Source organism: Diadema antillarum, unplaced genomic scaffold, assembly GCF_040938485.1.
Source record: "Diadema antillarum isolate AM-2024a unplaced genomic scaffold, OU_Dant_1.0 seq00000119_RagTag, whole genome shotgun sequence".
In the NCBI taxonomy this organism is placed as follows: domain Eukaryota; kingdom Metazoa; phylum Echinodermata; class Echinoidea; order Diadematoida; family Diadematidae; genus Diadema; species Diadema antillarum.
Window position 1 is genome coordinate 2,338,615 of NW_027271200.1, and position 20,234 is coordinate 2,358,848.

The 20,234-nt window shown below is 38.1% G+C and overlaps 1 protein-coding gene across 1 annotated transcript in view; it reads right to left on the reverse strand.

The window, feature by feature from the left end:
- LOC139727122 (acetyl-CoA carboxylase-like) overlaps window positions 1-20,234 on the reverse strand; it is a 102,341-nt gene that overhangs the window by 57,542 nt on the left and 24,565 nt on the right. Inside the window, exons 3-12 of the mRNA XM_071638103.1 lie at window positions 16,535-16,645; window positions 8,814-8,976; window positions 7,675-7,813; window positions 6,997-7,188; window positions 5,844-6,052; window positions 4,483-4,646; window positions 3,708-3,864; window positions 3,124-3,297; window positions 2,449-2,540; window positions 1,071-1,140 (exon numbers count right to left, since the gene is read on the reverse strand). Of these exons, the coding sequence (XP_071494204.1) occupies window positions 1,071-1,140; window positions 2,449-2,540; window positions 3,124-3,297; window positions 3,708-3,864; window positions 4,483-4,646; window positions 5,844-6,052; window positions 6,997-7,188; window positions 7,675-7,813; window positions 8,814-8,976; window positions 16,535-16,645 (1,471 nt within the window). The remainder of the gene's footprint in view (window positions 1-1,070; window positions 1,141-2,448; window positions 2,541-3,123; window positions 3,298-3,707; window positions 3,865-4,482; window positions 4,647-5,843; window positions 6,053-6,996; window positions 7,189-7,674; window positions 7,814-8,813; window positions 8,977-16,534; window positions 16,646-20,234) is intronic.

Consider the following 20,234-nt stretch of genomic DNA (forward strand, 5'->3'; position numbering starts at 1 on the left):
AAACTATTCTGCTTTCTTTTTGAGCTTTCTTTTCTATCTTCTTTTTGTCTCAGCAGAGATTACATCTAAATATACTCTATAAAGCAGGAAGATAATGGGTGAGTCTGGACACACAATTAGAAATATCTCAGGGAGAATTGGTGGCTTTGCACATAGTCCTTTGTTCATTCTAGTCTTCTTCTTTTTTCTTTTTTTCTTTTTTTTTGGGGGGGGGGATCAAATCTTGGCAATTTCTAGTATCAACAGAAGTATTTCCAAAGTCTGATGAATTCCAAAAACTTGAAACAGACTACAATGTAGCAATGCTGCTGAAGTTTTGTCTCAGTCAGAGAGAACAAAGATAACAGCTTCAATATTTCATGTCTTGTCCTTGTATACAAATGATGCACAAGATAGAGTGCATTAGTGGAGATGTAGCGCATTCGAGGGTATTTACAATTGTGAAACATGCATGAGGCGAAGCCGAGTGCATGTTGCACTACATTGTAAATACCCGATAGTGAGCTGCATCTCCACTAATGCCACGAAATAATCCTGTGCATCATTTGATTTATAAAATGGGTCGAAAACTAACAGCATTTTTCACGTACCTTTGTGGGTCAATACCAGTCAGCTACATGTAGCACTCGTCGATGTTCGTCCCAAACATTTACGCACGTTGCACTCGGAAATCCCGCACATAAAGTACTGTACGTATAAGAGTATACGTACGCCACACATGTTACGCACACAAGAAAGGCCGGCCGGCAGCCCGAACTAGAAGTTGTTTACAGGATTGACAGCGCGTATAGTAGTGCGCGACGCACTTGTAACAACTGATTGAGTGCGCACTGCTAGTGTACATATTGTGACGTCAGGCCGAGCATGTTAGTGAGAAATTGATGCACGCACACGTGACTCATTTCAGCGCTTCCAATTGGCTACATTCTTAAACCATTTTATAATTCATGATATTGCACGTGCAGTGACTTCACTACTGACTTCATCTCACAATGCCACCTCTCATTCTTTGTAAGGGGCAAGACCATACCTTTACAGACTACAAGTTGGCCAATAGGAGCTCATTTTACCTCGTCAGGGTTCTCACTGGTGATTCGACAGGCGATCACATGACCTTTGGGAGTTGGCGGCTTCGGAGGACTGAAATGCGAGGAGGGGGGACCGATTGTTACAATCAAAGTCATGAAGCAAGTCAAATAGAAGAAACGAGAACACTGTACCAACAGCTACCTTGCCAAAAATCTCTTAAAATATCTGCATATGACTGCAATCACTGTATGTTTATATGTAATATGTATATTCAGAATGGAAGCTTTCAAGCATTTAATGCCCTGTCTTGTGCACAGTGTCTGGAGTACACAGACAATAACTACAGACTGCTGTCTAAACAATTGTCCATGCCCTTGAACAATTACATATAAATGCCATTTTAAGAAAAAAAAAATGCACGACAAAAACAGAATCAGGATATTTACCGCATTCTACAGAAAAAGTAGCTGAAAAAGGATTCCCACTTTGTGCTCCACTTTTCAAAGACACATATCTGTATTATTGCTTCTTTTTTTCAAATTAATAAAGCATTTTTAACATAAATCATAAACTTGTTTTCTCAGTACAAAATTACTCCTAGAAAAAGATGGCATACTATGTTAGTGTAACAGGCAAAGGGCGAGATTGCTTATCAAAGAGCAATTCCACCACACAATGATCAGGTTGTTCTTTCATAATAAAGAGAGCCACGTCAAACAAAGAGAATGGTTATGGATTCATCCATATCGGATCTACAATATCGTAAAAGAGAGTAATGGGATGCTAAAGTTTTGCATGTTTTCACTAGACAGTGATATACAAAAGTAGCAACCAACTTGGAATATCACCTCACACAAGTCTCCCATTAATCTGTCCATACATCTTAATATCAAATATCCTTTTTCCATGAACTTAAAAAAGAAAACTGTATCCTTCCAATCAAATTATTGTAGTCTTGAAGCAATGATCACTTTAGGGGGCATGTGTCCTTGCAAGATTGTTGATAAAAACATGCTTTTATAATATCTATTTTGTACGAGCAAATAGGAGTGTTGTGATGAGAAGACATTATCACGTCTCCTCATTTGCATATTTGCACACGTGCAGAAGTGGCCAACAACACTACTCGCGTAAAACAATGTGGCATTTGGAATAATGCAACTATTACAAGTCCATAGATCCATGGTCTGAAATCCAGCTCGACGCTGTTCCGAAGAATTCGCAAGCTACTCGTCCTTGTCCAGGAAATAATTAATACCATGGGAGCAGCTGAAAGTACTCATCACAGATTGGTTTATATTCCCATGATTCATAGAATTATCTCAGAGCAGAACAGGAAGTGCATTTCTTTTTTCTTTTCTTTTGCTTTCACTGAAAAAGAGAAGGAAGGACAAAAAAAAAAAAGGGATCTCCACTCACTTGTCGAAGTCGATGGGAGTGTCTTCCCACGGACTCTCGCTGTACAGCACTCGGATGTCCTTAATTCGATGGAGAGGTATTCCCATGGCAACCTGGAACAATCAACGTAATGAAGGTGACCCTCTGGCAATCTATTCATCAGTAGCCTCTGATGAATTGGATCTCTCGACAAACACAAAAAAACAAAGACGCTAGAATCATGCACACCGTGGTGGTATATCTAGAGAAAGAACGGCCTCCTTGTGCATACGATGGCACATCTCATCAAATTTCCCCATCTGCAGTTTTTCTCATCTAGGGCATATACATGTATATGCCATGAAATTCATTATTTAATGCTACTCATATGAAAACATGAATTTCCAACCGAACCTATATATCTTTATCAAAAGAAGAGAAAAAAATTCCCATTAGCTCCATTAGCTGTCTGAAATCAACCATTACAGAATCAACATCATTAGTCTCTTAAAGTTGAAATATACCGAAAACACAACCACCATATACTATACACCTACCGTACCTTAAACAACCACACAACTTCTGACAAATGTATAAGACTGGAAACTGTATACACAAATGAATAAAAGCCAAGGTGCTTCGCAAAGAAACTATGCATCAATTTCTTTCTTCCTTTAAAAAAAAAGTATATTATTCTGATTAGTTTCTTTGGTTAACCTGAAGCTGCAGGGCGGGTAGATTGACGCCTGCGACCATCTCCGTGCACGGATGTTCCACTTGCAGTCGGGGGTTCAACTCCAGGAAGGAGAAAGTCCCATCCTCATCGTTGTAGAGATACTCCACTGTCCCGGCGCTGACGTAACCTACCATCTTGGCTAGCTTCACCGCAGCCTATATTACAAAGGAGGCAGACAATGAATCCAACAGAAAAGAAGTCACTAAAATGCAACTCTGTAGTCAAAATGTCTGAAACAGTATGAAAGTATAGCTTGACAACAGACTGATTTCTACAAAGCAAAACCCAGTGTCAAGGCACTTTGACCAATAAATATATGGTAACCATAGTTCAGCTCTTTCATTGTTACATGAGGGAACTTCATGTACGTTTCTAAAACTATAATGTGTCTCATCAAATTTACATCTTTGCTTGCAATAAACACACATTACTCTGCATTATCAGTTGTCTATTCACTTTAACTAAACATCCCATCAGTGTTTGTGTTGTTTGTTTCTTTAAGAGAGAATGAGAGAGAGAGAGTGACGGAGGAGTTCCGAAGGGGGTCGTTAAGTAATTAATCTACCATCTCCATCTGCCGGAAGACATCATCCCTGGCAATGGAGGTGGGTGCCTCCTCTATGATCTTCTGGTGGCGGCGCTGGATGGAACAGTCGCGGCCGAACAATGAGATGGCGTTGCCGTACTTGTCTCCTAGCAACTGAACCTCGAGGTGGCGAGCGCTGGGGGTGGGGAGGAAAGAAAGGAAAGAAAGCAAGGTGGAACACAGTCACTGGCTCCTGGCGGTATGTTCGCATCAAAGCGTCTTCTCATTGTTCGTGCAATTAGCATATCATCATCCTAACATGCCACTACATAATGTAATATGCACAGACAGCCTTGCTTGCATACAATACACTGTGCATTCAAAACGGTACACCCTTACGCCAAAGAGTCTGTGTTATCAAACAGACATTACGTCTCCCTTCTGCCTGAGACAGGGCTGTAAATCCCAAACGCTCAACAATATCAACAATATCAAAGGATAGAAATCATACTTAAATATTTGAAATATTGCAGTAAGCACTTTGAATGTTGCACTCATGACAAAAAGCATTTATCATTTCTGGACATGCTTCCCAATTCATCATCAGAACACTATGCCACACACACAATGGAGCATCATTCTCAAAACTTAACCACATGCTTCAGTCGCTGTTCAGTGTAGGTTTCTCTACTATCAAATATAAAGACAAAAAGTTTTCAATTTTGCTTGCCTAAAGATACACCACCACAAAGTGCACATCCTTCAGTATCTTGAAGAACAAAGCTGGGGGCTATCATCAAAAAGTTCAGCTCACCTCTTGGCCAGTTTCATGACAAAGATGGGCGAGCCGGGGACCTCGTTCTGCACCTGACGGAAAGCGCTGGCAAAGTCCTCCTTGTTCTCCACCTTCCTGATGCCTTTTCCTCCACCGCCCTCCGATGCCTTGATCATGACGGGAAATCCGATTCTCTCAGCCGCCTGCAAAACGTAAATTGATGATCAGTCAATCCTTTTTTAAAGTGCCCATACATGTAGCCATTATGTTGACAAAGTATTTTGTACTATTTGGTCAACGCCCCTTTCCACGAGATGCAGAAATGTAAAACAAACAAACAAACAAACAGACAAACATGACCACATCACAAGTTCTGGAAAATCCACACAGGAGCAAGTGGTGGAACAGTCATCCAGGAATTCTACATGATACCATAAAGTTTGACAGGGGTGATTTGATCTTTAGTCACCGATGGCCGTTTCCAGCAGTTGGGGCAAAGGAGTTTGCATTTGGATAAGACAAATCTAAAGAAACATGTGGGAGGATTACTTGTGACATGTGTGAGAAAGCTAATTTAATGAAAGCTCTTTGATAATTCTATTCAATTCTTTAAATATTCACGTGACCATGCAAACTTCTAATTTCTTTGGATGAATTGAAATAAAGGGCTAAAACTTTTTTGGGCGGTTTTTGTTCCATCAATACAACACACTCAGTATTTCCACTTTAAACAAATGGCATATACAAGTCTCTCAGAAAGAGTAAATACCTGATCCTTCCCAAAATAAGAAGGGCTCTCACAACCTCAATGTTACCATGTGACCTTCCTGTAAAGCCCTCGCATCAACACACGACACGTGAATATATGTTACCACCAAGCTCAAAACCCACAAAAAGTTAAGAGACCAAAATATGTCATTTGGGTCGACCAACTCAAATCTTTAACATTTGTCTAACCTTAGAGAATAGTCTTTTCTGTACCCACTGTCAAAATTTTGAAAAAAATTGGAAGCTTAAAGTAAAGCCGAAATCAAGATATTTGAATTTTTATGTAGACAATTTTTGTTCCTTTTTTTCTCCCTTCTGCATAGCACGCCTCAGGTACCCTAATCTTTAGATCCTCTTTTCTTCCCTTTCTATGAAACGGCAACTCCTATCTCTCTCAAATATTTAAATCACTTTTAAATGGGTTAGGATTGTCAAATCTAACAAGTTATATATCATTTTGAAGCTTAGAGCTTACTCTTTCAGACTATGCAGGAAAAGGAATATTCAGTTTGGGCTACTTTTTGTGGGTTTGTTTTTAACCCCTTGAAGACTAGTCACAAGTGTACTCGGGCAGTTGTCTATGGGAAGTGTGTGTGATGGTAAAATCAGCTCGTCCTCAATGGGTTAAATACCTGAACTCCCTCGTCGGCATCTGCCACGCATCCTTTCCGGTAGAGGTCGTCTGGGATGTTGATGACCTTTCCCGCCTTGGTGTCATCGTCGGACCACTCGATGGTCAGTCCGTCGCCACTCCACGGGAGAGTGGGCACTCCGGCACTCTGGGCCACGATGGACGACGCAATCTTGTCGCCGAGCGACCACATGGCATTTTCCGGAGGACCTAGTTATCAAATTATTCAAAAGAGAATGTCTGTCTGTGAGTAATCATAAAACTGTGCTAATGCATGGCCTATTCTTTTTTTTTACACGGCGTACTTTAGATTTTGTATCTTACATGTCCTGTATGTTTGTTATTTCTTTGCTTGTCAACTGGACTCGCTCTATTCTTCTCACTTTCTTTCATCTTCTTCTCTTCACGCTATGAGAATTTAGAAGAATGGATACCACTCCAACAGAGCTCTACCTGTAATCAACAGAACAATGTACTGCAATATCCAAATTTCCCAGAAGGTATGCATTGTGCAACACACATTACTCTTAAGTAATTCTAGCATGGAAACAGCTCAACACAGGACAGACACTGTAGCACAATCAACTGAACACACTCCTTAAAATCAAGATATGGGGGATGGTAACAGCTCTGATATCAAGTTTACACACACACACACACACACACACACACACAAACACACAAACACAAACACAACCGAAACAGCCACAGATTATCTGCTTGGGGTCCACAAGATTGCAGCATGATTGCTGTTGGACTGAAAACAAAAAACAATGCACTAAAAACACGCCGACCTTGAATAACCCTTACAGGGCATGTGCATGTGGACTGCAGTATCTTGCTATTAAAGGGATCCTTTGGGGTTTTTTTTATCATCAGGCTATATCTCCCTAAATATTGACAACCCACTGAAGTATAACAATACCATTGTCCCCATGAAATGTTCTGGTGATATCACAGGGCTTTAATAACAGAGTTGCGTAATCACTACTCATAGACAGTTTCAGAGCGTTTGTTCTGATCAGTTAAGAAAGCACAGAGGTGCAGTTGGAAGAGCCCATTGCTACACACACACACACACACACACACACACACACACATACACACACACAGCTTCCTGAGAGTCAGAGGGTTAAGGAGAAATGTTTCCTCACCGATGAAGGCGATGCCACTGGAGTGCAGCATCTCTGGCAGCTTGGGGTTCTCCGAGGCGTGGCCCCACCCCGCCCACACGGCTTCCACCTGCATCCTGATGGCAATGTCCAGGATGAGCTCCACATTAGCGTAGTTGTTGTTGTTGGGCCCACCGGGTACTGGGACATAGTGATCAGCCGTCTTGATATATTCTGCAGAGGAAATGTTGGGGAGTTGTATTATCACACACTGTACTATACATCAATTGCCTGTTTAACCCGCTGAGGATGTGTCCTGAGTACACTCGGGCAAGTGTCTACGAAATGATGCGTGTTGTAGCAAAATCAGCCCGTCCTCAAGGGGTATGACTTATACAACTTCATCGTGGGCTAGACCAGGTGAAAGCTTACATTAATTTTGCATTTTACAATTCACACCAGCTAATTCATTTGCAGTTCACACAAGCTTATTCATTTACAGCAACCTAATGATGGATGGAAATACTACATGCATGTAACAAGGCGACATCTTTCAACACAACTCAGGGGAACTAGTAGACACTTTCACAAATTTCCAGGAAACAGCTTACACAATCTAATGGTAAACCACTCATATTTCAGCATACCGGAAGCATTATACGTAACTCTTCGATGACTCTGTAAAAGTAAAGGGGAAGAGTATTCAAACACCATTCCCACCTGCGTTGGCATTGAGATCTTCCGGCGTCACCATGACGACGAACCTGATGGCCCGCTCGTTCCTGAAGACCTCAAAGGCCCACCTTCGGATGGACCTCATGCACTTGACTGCTGCGATGCCATTGTTGGCAATCAGCACCTTGCAGATGGCAGAGAATGAAAAAGTGCACACCACATCACAATACCTGTCAATTATAAACAACTTTCTTTCAACAGATTTGTCAGTTCATTCAAAAATGTATCTACTGTGTACCATAACCACTGGCATTCATTTTTGCATTGGCCAGAAGGAAATACTTTGACATTGTATTGAGACCATTACCCATTTTCAAGCTGTCATCTTAACAACTGACCTGCTAGTTACAACTTGTACTTTAAAATGCAGCAGATCCACGCAGGGAATAGAGGTCGGTCGATTCTATGAACCCTGACTGAAATCAAAATTCAATGCAAAGCCTACTCATTTCTTTGCTATTTTTTGTTCTTCTTTAATAGTGAAAAGAGTCATACAATGTAGGTCCAACAAACAGTACATGGTGGTTAACTCATCCAATTGTCAGTGAAGCTGATTCAAACTAAGTAAATAGTTACTGTATTCTCTACCTATTCTTTTTTGTTGTTGTTGTCCAATATTCATCATTTGTGCAGCAAACAATCTATATCCACAGCCATCAAGCTGTCAAAAGACAAATACATTCAACACTGACTAGAGAGTGTTAACATGTTATTGAGAATCTCTGTATAACGGAGAAGGCCAATGCAGCACTCAAATCATTTCTTTTTTTCTTTTCTTTTTTAAATATGGGGTTCATTTACCTTGGTAGGATGTAAAGGTAACAAAAATCTAAAACAACAACAGCATTTGACAGTAACCATGGGGCACATCATCAACCTCTTAATCAACACAAGTATCTCCCTTTAATGGCAGACTACATTGTACTCTGAAATGTGAAGTACTGTGCAAAGTGCTCTGTGAAGCTCTTGGCGTGCTTTCTGCGGCTTTTTATCCACCAAACAATCAGTGCATACCCACCTGGGGTACCACCATAAAAAGATAACTCCATCCCTTTTATCTGTATCTCTCCCTCTCCCTGTATCAGCATTGCCTTCCAGGAGGATAAGATGTCATTCCAGTTTACCTTATTGATCACAAAGTTGCCCCCAAACTTCTTGACGAACTCGGCGGACGTCGCCACGGTGAGGTCCTTGCTGTCGCGCCGACCCTGTCGCCACTCGCGGCTCGTCACGATGCGGCGGCTGTCCATCTCAACAAGGTTCATGCCCGACATGCTGTGTCGGAAGCTGCAAAGAAACACATGGAAGATAACATTACTCTTGATTCTCTCAACTAAGGGTGGAACAGCTAAGCAATAATTTTTTTTTTTCTTAAGTGACAGAGAACAAAAAAAGGAACTAACCTAACAATTCTGAACATAGCTGCCAGAAAGAAAAGAAATATTTGCCTCATATGGTGACATGTTTACTAAATACTTTTTAGAGGATTGTTTTTACTGAAATCCCTGGATGAATTAAGGATAATGCTGAGGCATCATAAGAAAAGCCAATCTCACAAAATCCATTGTAGTATTAATCTCTTGTTCCTCTGAGGTTTTTTAATCCATGCATTTTGCTTGTAGCTTCACAAAATGAATTTTGTTGATTAAAATCTGAGTCAAAGTCTGAAGAACTGCTCAAAGTGGGCATATTCGGATATCAGTATCGTACAAGAAATCAAATAGCCATGTAAATTTCATAGCTTGACCCTTACGACATGACTATTCCCATTCTGTAACAATGGTGAAGAAGCTTCAAGTGAGGAATTCCCAAACACGATCGTTTCACTTTTCTACAGTCAAGCCATATGACAGGAGTGTACAAAGTAAGGCACAAACTTATCACAGAATTTAATGGCAATACAAAATGAGTGCATCTCCGCTGGTGAAGAAAACAAACACAAATTTTAATGATATCAAATGCACATGCACGCACACATACACACACACACACACACACACATAATGGTTAATATTGCAACCATCTAATATCAAAATGAGCTGAAGCGTGAATTCACACCAGAATTTAACCATATCACCAAAGCAGATGATTCAGTAATAGAACAGTATCTACAAGTAGGAGTAAGAATAAACATGTCGGCAAAAGCATTGACTTCTATCCACCTTTGGCAAAGCTGGGGTTTCTCTGTAGAGAAGCAATTTAAGCATTATGATACTGTAAAGAACGGTGATGCAAACAACTTGTGCATCTTAGTTTTTTTTTTTTAATTTGAAAAGAAGAAAAAAAAAGTGTGGTATCTTCTCAGAAAGCATCTGCAGTCTAGATAATCTAAAAGGTCATAATAGTGATGAAATAGCATCGGATATCTTCTATTAAAACATTTTTCACAGAGTATTAGATTACATTAGTTAAACAAAGAAGCAAGTCGATGGATTCATGACGCGATGACGCTATATTTCCATGGAGCAAGCAAGACATGTCATTTTCTGTTGAACAAATCGTAACTTCATTTGTTGCCCAAAAAAGCAAAGCAAATGATCAGATTTCAAGATTCATTTGACAAATAGAATGTATTAAAATTGCTTTTATGACTTTTGTAAGCACGCACAATTTTGTATTACTCTGAATGAGAATCACAACATACATGTAGTACAAAAGAAATGAAGTATAGCCAGTCCAAATGGCTAGGATCATGGCTCTGTCCATATAAGATGGGTGGACAAAGAGACAAAAAAAAAAACAAAAAAAAAAACAAAACTGGAGGGTGCTCTAACACTAATACGATGACAAATTTGCATTGTTAGTGTACACATCACAAATTTAATGTAAAACAATCAAATTAACTTGCGGTTCATTTTGGACAATCAAAAAAAACTGCCTGCTTTTTGTAAATATACACATGAACAGATCAGACCAAATTCATCTTTAAATTGGTAATAAATTTTCATGCATGGTGACTGCAAAGAATCAACCTGGGTATGGTATCATTTAAATACAAAGTTTCTTTTATATACAACATAATCACATAGTATAATTTTAAAAAGCCAACATCTGATTAGACACACACACGAAACACATTCATGAACACAGCACAGTGTTAATGCTTCCCACACAATTAAAAAATCAAAGAACACTGAAGTTGTTCATAAATAAAATACACTTTTCCCCTTGCAACATATGCCATGTCTACAGCCACCTGTGAAAAAGTCCCAAACATTTAAACATGAAAAATCTTTAATAAAACCGCTCAGTTTGAGACAAGTCCAAACTATACTACATGATACAGCTCTGTAAAGAATGCATTGTGCATTGTAGTCCCATTAGTTTTTTTAGCATACAACTGTAAAAGCTAAAAAGTTAGTCCATTCCAAACATCACTGCATATCCAGTGTTTCAAATAGTTACAAAATATGTCCAAAGCAAAGGATGCACCTGACTGTATGTACATGACACTTTAACACAAAGGAAAGAAATGCACTTTCAAAGCCTGGTTAATTTTCATAAGCAATGTAAAGTTAATACTCAACAACTCTAAAAAGGCAAAAAAGCACGCAGAATTACCCAGGTCCAATGTCATTGCTGATGGAAGTGTGCGAGGAAAGCCAAAATACATGTACATAAAAGCAAATAGGTTCTACATTCATTCAAATGCCATTTGTTCCCCCATATCAATTTCAAGTATCCATTAATGTCAAGCATACATATGGTGCCTGATCAATTACAGAGGCTTGCAAATTTTACAAACCGCAACAACTGCAAGTACTGTCACATCAAATGCTCAAGTTGCTGAATGAATACTGTTTGGTAATTCATAGCAATTTTTGCAACCTGGCAACTTCAAGAAAAAAAAAGAGAAAAAACATTCAACACAAAAGGCCCCTGATCTACAAGATATTTCATTTAAATGTCATAATCTTTATGCATACAGGAAACAAGTAAGCCATTATCTATCAAGAGTCCAAAAATGCTGTGGTGTAGTCCAATGCAAGTGCACCAAAAAATTCATCTTAGAATCAAAGCAAGAACAGTAGTAAAAAGGCTTGCACAAAACCTTGCTACATTGCTTACAATCAATGTCTCATTGATCTACCTCAATTGGCAGCCATTAAAGAACATACACTTTGAACCTGCATAGTATTTGACTGTCATCATGTTACCCTGACAAAGCCAGATTTCGTGAAAGAAATTGAAACTGTAAGATGATATGACTTGGCCGAAAGAATGAAAAAAGTTTTAATACCAATCAAAGTTTTGTATCCCAACTACCTCATGCCTGAATTTAGAAATTTCAGAATGCTTGGAATTGTGAAACTTTCCAGATTTCTTGGGGCATGCGACTTATGGTGATTTAATCTGAGCAATGGTGCTCTAAATCCTCTTCTCCTGCTCAGTTAGCTGCATCTAAACATTTTATATTTTCTAAGACTTTATTCTATACCTACAATCTGACTTCTTTTGAAAGAAATTATGTGGTAGGACAGGCCATAAATCCTTGTCCAATGATTGAAGTCTGGAAAATTCGATGAAACTAAAATCATAAAATCAACATTTGTGTGAATTTATGAGGCATCAGTGTTGATGGGTCATTTTAATGACAATGTACACATTTGTGAACTACATTTTAATCATGGTGTCTTGTGGACCATTGACTTTGTAATTACACCTAATTCAACAAGTCACACTATCAAAAATATACTAGGCTATTTGTCCAAGTTGTTGGAACACAAATCAAACACAAGAATGGTGCTAGTTCAATAGAAATTAAATGACAATGCAGCTAAAATTAATAGTGGCCTCGTATGGACTACTGAACTTCAGACTTTGCTCATCTGCACTTGTATCAAAATACTCTAAACAACTTGATGAAATACTTTTAGATATTTCATGTTTACATGAAAATCTGAAGCACCATACATGTTTGGATGACTGAGCACACACACAAACACTCACACATTAACACACATGGACATACAGGCAAAGACATTCTGAGGTTTAATGAAAGGGTTTGGAATATATATTCTTTATATGCCTTCTGCTTTTTCTATTTATCTAATGACATGGCGATTAATATATTAAAGAACATGATGCACATCAAACAGAATTCTACGCATTACATAAAAACTTTTGAACAATTTTGAATCACCACATGCATAACTTAATCATTCACAATATCATTCAATAAAACTTGCGAGTCACGCATATTTTTTCGATGATGGCAAGGCATTTCTTTATTTCTTTTTTCTAGAAGAGAGCTTTAGTCACAGAATGCAGAAGAGATGAAAACATTTAACAGACACAATGCACTTTCATATGCAATGCAAATATCCCCTTTCACAAGGGATTGCACAGTTCAAAAATGTTAGTTACACACAAGACAAAACATTCCAAATACCCACTAGCAATTGGCACAAAGTGTGATTCGTGCAATTTTCTTTGTGTGTGTGTGTGTGTGTGTGTGTGAAAAAAGGGGGAAGATTTTGAAATGCTATTTCAATGGTTGACGTTATTCATACAGCAGACCTTAAAAACACAGACAGGCAATATTGCACTGATGGAAATAATTCATAAAGATTTTTTTTTTTTTTTTGGGGGGGGGGTTGTTTTCATAAATCCACATGGATCAAAATGTCAAAAATAACATATGTGCACAGTAGCACAGTGAAATAGAATCTTTAGAATATTGATTATTATCATCAAAAGAAACAGTTACCACAAGACTTGAATTCCACAATTAATAAAAGGAAATTGTTACTGCAGAAACCCTATAAATAGTTATATTCAATTTAAAGCTTTGATACATTGAATAGAAATTGGCAGTTAGACGACCACATGGTATGATTAACTACCAGTACCAGTAATGTCTTAATCGAGTATATGTGGGCTTGGTTCACAAAATGCAGGAATTTGGGGGAAGAAGATATAACCATGCAGTGGAAAATGTTAAGAAAAGGTGTGACTGGTGACACAAACTTACACAGCTCAAAGACATCAAGGACAAAACAGATGACAACACACAGGTATAGCAGATGCCAGGAATCATACGGAAGAAGAGCTGTGATTAAAGTTGGCACATTGTATGCAGCACCCTCCCCACAAATAGAGGCAGACGAGAATACAGATTCAATGCATCAGCTGCTACCCGTACGATTATTTCATCGTGTGTTACAAGTATCACCTGGAACAGTCTGTATCAGAAGCAGTTTCAATATCAAAATGGCTGATGAGCAGAACTACCAATGAATGAAAGTCTCTTTGAGTACAATCTAAAAAAGCTGGATTAATAAATTTACATCTCACTGAAAATGTCACAAATCTTAGGACAATGTGATTGAACTGTCTATCACTTTCGGAGTAAACAGGACTTCCTCTAAGGACAAAATTACTTTAATAATCAGTCATCATGTGGGTCCATGAACACTAACCCGGGAATTACCACAGACTTTAAACTCTATCAATGATGACCGTTATACAATGTACCTTGATCTAGTTGCACTTGCCTACTTACAAATGTATACATGTAGCAAGTTCATTTCAAGGTGTGCCACACATTCCCTCGCTGGATTTCCAATGCAGATGCCAAAAATTTTCAAAATGTTCATAGGTCCTCACTTAAATTGGGCACATCATAGTCCAGGACAAGAGCTCAATGTGGTTTTCCACGCCGAAATGATATTAGAATCATGAAATCAATGAAGAAACATACTGGAATATTTTGTTTTGTTTTTTCTCTCTCCTTTTTTTTACCACTAAATGACCTACTCTTCGTCTGAAAGGATAAAAAAGGGGAAAAAGGAGGGTAGTGGGAGGGGATTTCCCTGAAATAGAACATGAATATATAAAATCTACAGAACAATTGACTGCCTGATGACCCTACTGTATGGGAATTTCCCAACTCTTTTTCCACACTGACATTGGCTGTATGTTTGGTGATACTATCCTATTCTATATGTTCCTCCCCTCCCTTCCGCTATGCCTTTTCTCACCAAAATCCATCATCTTTCCCATAAAACATAAGGCCTGCATAACCCCCCCCCCCCCACACACACACACACACACACACACAAACACACACACAAACACACACACCTGCAAGTTGAACTTCATATATTTAAAAAAAAAACACCTTTGAATAAAGTATAAAGTGTCAGCACTACAATTTTTTATACTTAAGACATTTTCTGACATCACACAGTAAAGGTAGTTTTTTTCACTTTTTTACTTTGGCTGATGGAGACAAAACATTTAAGCTTTCATTTTCATTTTCCACAAGGTCCTTTCTGAAAATGGGAAGAGCTCATTAGACAGCTGTTGCACACAACGTTTTTAGTGGTATCACAAAAAATTCACCAAAATAGCATTGGAGGGCCTGAAAAGAGCTTGGCTCAGTTGTTTGCAAATTCTTAAAGGAGAGTGTGCCCCAAGACTGAGATCATGGTATTCATTATGTCTGATATATTTACATTTAAATTGTGAATATTTTACTTGCAGTATCATTCTTTGTATGGGAACACTGTAAACACTTATGGAGCCAGCGCACAAACTAGATACACAAGTTTGTGCGTGCCAACATTTTACCAAAGTGAAGTGGCAATGTGGCTATTCCTTATCACTTAAGACTTTAAAAGACCCCGACATAAAGTAAGAAAAATCAAAACATACACAAGTAAATGTATGATGATCTCTCTCTCTTTCTCTCTCATAACCGTGGGTTCCAGGCTTCTCTTTGTTATGTTGGGTTGTTTGGTTTTTTTTTCATTTTTTGTCTCTTACAGTTGTTACTGAGTCTAGACATAACACCAGATAAATCTAACTGCAGTCCTTGTATCATCGTTCTAATCAGCTACCTTCCTCCCATGTCAACTGATTCACCCACATAAGAGCTGGATATGGGGGGGGGGGGGGAGGTTGCTGCCCAACAAAGAAAGGTACGGTCAAACTGTCCCTGCTACAGTATAGTGGCCACTCAAGGGAGATGGAAAAAGTGGCTGTTTCAGACAGGTGGCCGCTATAGACAGGTGGTCACTAAGACAGGATGGACTGTGTAAACTTTTGTTATTGTGAAGCTGTGAACAGGACAAAGCAATACCACACAGAAGACGGCACACATTGTAAGGAAAAAAGACATACAAACACACATCACAAACACATTTAAATGGCATGTGTAGACAGAATAGAGTCCAGCACTAAGCAGTTTTTTTCCACTGAACATTGGGTATACATTTTCCCGTATCTACATGAGAAAAAAATGAGGGTGATGAGAAAAGTGGGGAGCAAGATTATTTGATAATTACAAATTAATAGCATCTACGCCTACAAGCGAAGCATTGTAAGGGTCTGAATGACTTCATGTGTGCTCTCTTTTTTTTAAACTTGCGCTTACATGACATTCTAATACCAAGTTGATCTTGATGAGTATAGCAACAACAAAGAGTCAGAATGGCGCAAAAGCATTATAAGATAGAACTTAGCACAATTTTAATCAAGACTTTAACCAATTTGTTTGATTTTACTCCAAATATTACAGGAAACTTGAACATAAAGAGGTGACTCACTTATATGTAAGCATTGCATAAACTCTACATCAGCATGATGCACAAAATGCAGCACAACCTCCACTTTTCCTCACTTCACCCTCTCAACTGAGAAGGCATTTAAAACTGGAAACAATGGACTAACAAAGCACAAAATTTAGTAACAGGCTGTGCAAGAGTGAAATACCATGATGCAGCTTTCACATAACAAAAGATTAAAAAGATAAACAAGCAAAAAAAAAAAAACACATTAAGAAGAAAAGGGAACAATAAATACAAGTGGCACAGACCCCTGTAAGGGTCGCGACCCTTACTCATCCAACACCATTGGCAAAACAGGGGGGCCCACAAGGTGGTTAAGATGAGGGGCAGCCAGGACGGAATATCTGCCGTTTACTGACGAACAACCTGCATCTCTCGAAGAGCTAAAACAGAGCAGAACAAGGGTGGGAAATATACAAAGACAGATAGAACGCAATTGGATGCACTATCTGGATTCAAGGTTTCAGTCATGCATTATCATTTTTTTTTTTTAATATCAAACGGTGAGTTCAAATCTGAGGTGTATTGGAACAGACAGTGAATAATATTGTATAGCCTCCTTAAGTACAGAGAAAAGATCTGCATAGCTGCACAGCAAACACACAGGTACTCCACATTCAAAACTTAAATGCATACAGCGCACTCCCATTATAATGAACACGACCATAGCAAAATTTTGTTACAACGAAGTAAAAATTAATGTCCCAAAATTATTATTTATTACACCCTGTATGTATTTGTTGGGCTATGACTATTAAAAATTGTATATTTCTAACACAACAAAATTGCTAATCCGGGGGGCTTCATTATGATAGGACTTGCCTGTACTTTTAACACTGACATATCAAATAAACCATGCAGGACTATTGCTATGCTGTCATTGTAAACTTGTTGATTAGTATCAAATATTACATAAACACTCAAATTACTGTCAAAGTGGACATTTTTGTGGTGTTGAAATTTTTGTGCATTTCTCACATAAAAATATCTGCTTTTACAGTGTGCAGTTTCAACAACAAAATAAGGACTAGTAAATTGCTAGTTAGGTGAATCTACTAAAATTTTGTAAACTTACAAAAGCATTGGTCAGATCACTAAAAAATGCCACACTGGCCACAACATGAAATAAAACACTTTACTACTGCTGTTGTTGTTTTTTATATCTTTCTTAGATATCTTCTTAGAAACTGTGGGTATTCAACTCACTGCAGCTTTGAAATTACGAATTTAGGGATGGAAATGATTTGCTTTCAATAGACAATTTCCTATGAAACCGGTAATACCAGTTATCATAATTATCCAGGCATACGACAAACTGACTGAACTTAACAATAATTCTACGCTTGTGAAGGTTAGATGGCTGTAGCGCATTACATATGAAGATCAAAGGTCAATGTTGGGGCAAACAATAAAGGGTATTGGCCATTTAAATGTGTCACACTTACATGTATTTGTTTACACATGCAGGTTTAAGAGGGAAAATAATAACTGGTGTCTCTCTTGAGCTATGATCTACTCTACAAGAGGTTTACTCAAACAGGATTGCAGTGCCATTTTACAGTGAGCTACAAGTAGGTAATTATACACGCATTATGCCGCAAATACAGTCACACTACAAGTAGAATGCTACCATTGAGAAACAAACAAAACAACAGCAAAACAAAAACTCAGAAGGTTAAAGGAAAAGGTTTAGAACAGACTGACAGCATGGTACCATATGTGACCCTGCATCACAAAACCAACAAAAAGTCGCCAGACAGGGATTTTTAGTTAAGGGCAGATTCTGAAAGAGCAGACTCTAAGCTTTAAAATGATGTCTAGCTCAATTGAAATGGACTCTCCTATTCAACCTATCTAAATATTGGAAAGAAAGCACACAGTATGGAAAAGTGTGAACCGAGGAAAAAGGCTCTGAAGTACTTCGTACAGGGTTTATCTGTCTATTCAAGCTCTACCAAACCGTGCTAGCTGAGCAATGAATGGGACAAAAATCAGGATGTAAACCACTGGAGCAACAACAATCAAGGGATGATCAGATTACGCTAAAATTGTCCATACGCTATTGACTTATTCTGTCCATGATTAATGCCAACTTTCAAAGCAGTAGCATTATCCCTTCAAAAGTTATCAGACTTGAAAGTGAAGAGTGTGCAAAGGATTATCAAGAAATGAAAAGGGGCCTCTAAAGATATAATTGATCTCACTACTCTACAAAAAAGGGTTGTAGAAAAACTGCTGAAAAAGCACTTTCCCACTCATTTCATGATCCCAAACTTTACAAATAATGTAGAAGAAGGATAGCTCTTTCAGAAAATATGAAAAACGTAATATTGACTTGGTTGACCCGTTTTACCTTTTTTTGAGTCCTCACGTAAAATCAAGGGGTGCGACTTTTTGTTCGTTTTCTGGTGCACGGTCACATATATATTTTAAGATGTAATATAAATCTGGTATATTCCTTGGATGGACTGTTGAGAAACTTTCTGCTAATAAGTGCAGGGGGTGGTGGAGAGACAAGTACTGGAACATAGAGTTTATAGAAATTGAATGTGTAAAGGCCTTTTTCTGCTCTGGTTACTTTACCATCTATATTCAATAATAACTGCAGTATTCTCATCATCAAATTCCTACGCAAAGTTGAAGCTACAAGCTAATTGGTGCCGAGTCAGTTTGATATCTTCTAAAGCTGAATCTATCTCTTTCTCTCTCTTTCAGCAAGTTTATAATTTAAGCAAATGTATGCAAAAGTTGTATGAACTTCTCAGTTTTCAGGGTATTTTCACCTTCACAAACGAACCACAAAACTTAGTTTCTTAGAACAATGATGCAAATATCAAATAGTTCACGTCTACCTTTGACCCGCTTGTTCCAATATGAGTACAAAGTTCTGCACTGGTATGGCCTGCCTAGCATACAGCCATGTATTGCTACTAAGGCAAAACATACAAAATTAGCCTGGAATTGTGGTTTAGAACTACAAATACAGATATAAATAATGCCATATATACATTTTACTTGGCTTGTAGACAAAGCAGTATACTTCTAAATGCACAAAGCAACCATGTGCAGAACTGGTAATTAATATACAGTGTAGATGATGTTTTAAATTATTGCACTTGCTCATACAATGGCTTGTCAGATATGACCTTGTTCAGAAACGAACAAAAATGAAAATACAGATTCATAAGAAAATGTAAAAAGAAATAAATAAAAATTCAATTATGCTTTGAATAATTTTGAGATGTGCAGACACAATATTAGTAAAGTACATACTATGTAAAATGATAGACAGAACTGAACGTAACAACATTAATGTTACGACTTATTAGCCAAAGTGAGAAAAATGTGAAATTTCAAAAAAGAGAGAACTTTAAGCGGAATTATTCAAAACTCATGAAGTTTGTTCGCTTACCACATTCATCACACACCAGCAGATGTACACATACAAATCTTATGCATTGCAAAGTTTAATTAATTGTTCACACATATTATATGTGCAACACTTAATAGACAAAACAGCAACAAAGGAACATCTGATTAGTTTTGGTGAGTATACATGTACATGTTGTGGTCAACTAGAAACCTATGAAACATACAATGTACATGCACCTAATTGTACGGTACCACTGTAAAGTCTTGAACACAAGATAAACTCTCTGGAAATAGGGTGAATAATCAGTTGAGGTTCTATCATGTATTCCACTGTTCACATACAAATCCCTTGAGATTTCCTGGAAGCTAATACCAATCCAGCACTCACTTCACTAGTTACATCTCTGTGCATACCAGAAAGGTTTACACCTGACATACATACTGTAAATTGCTCTTCAGCCATGATCAAAGAAACAAATTAACAAACCAACCAACCAACTAACAAACAAACAAACAAACAAACAAACAAACAGAAAACCTTCCAAACTCGACAATAATTCAAAATGAGTTCTAGTGTGTCAAGACATACAACACGATTAT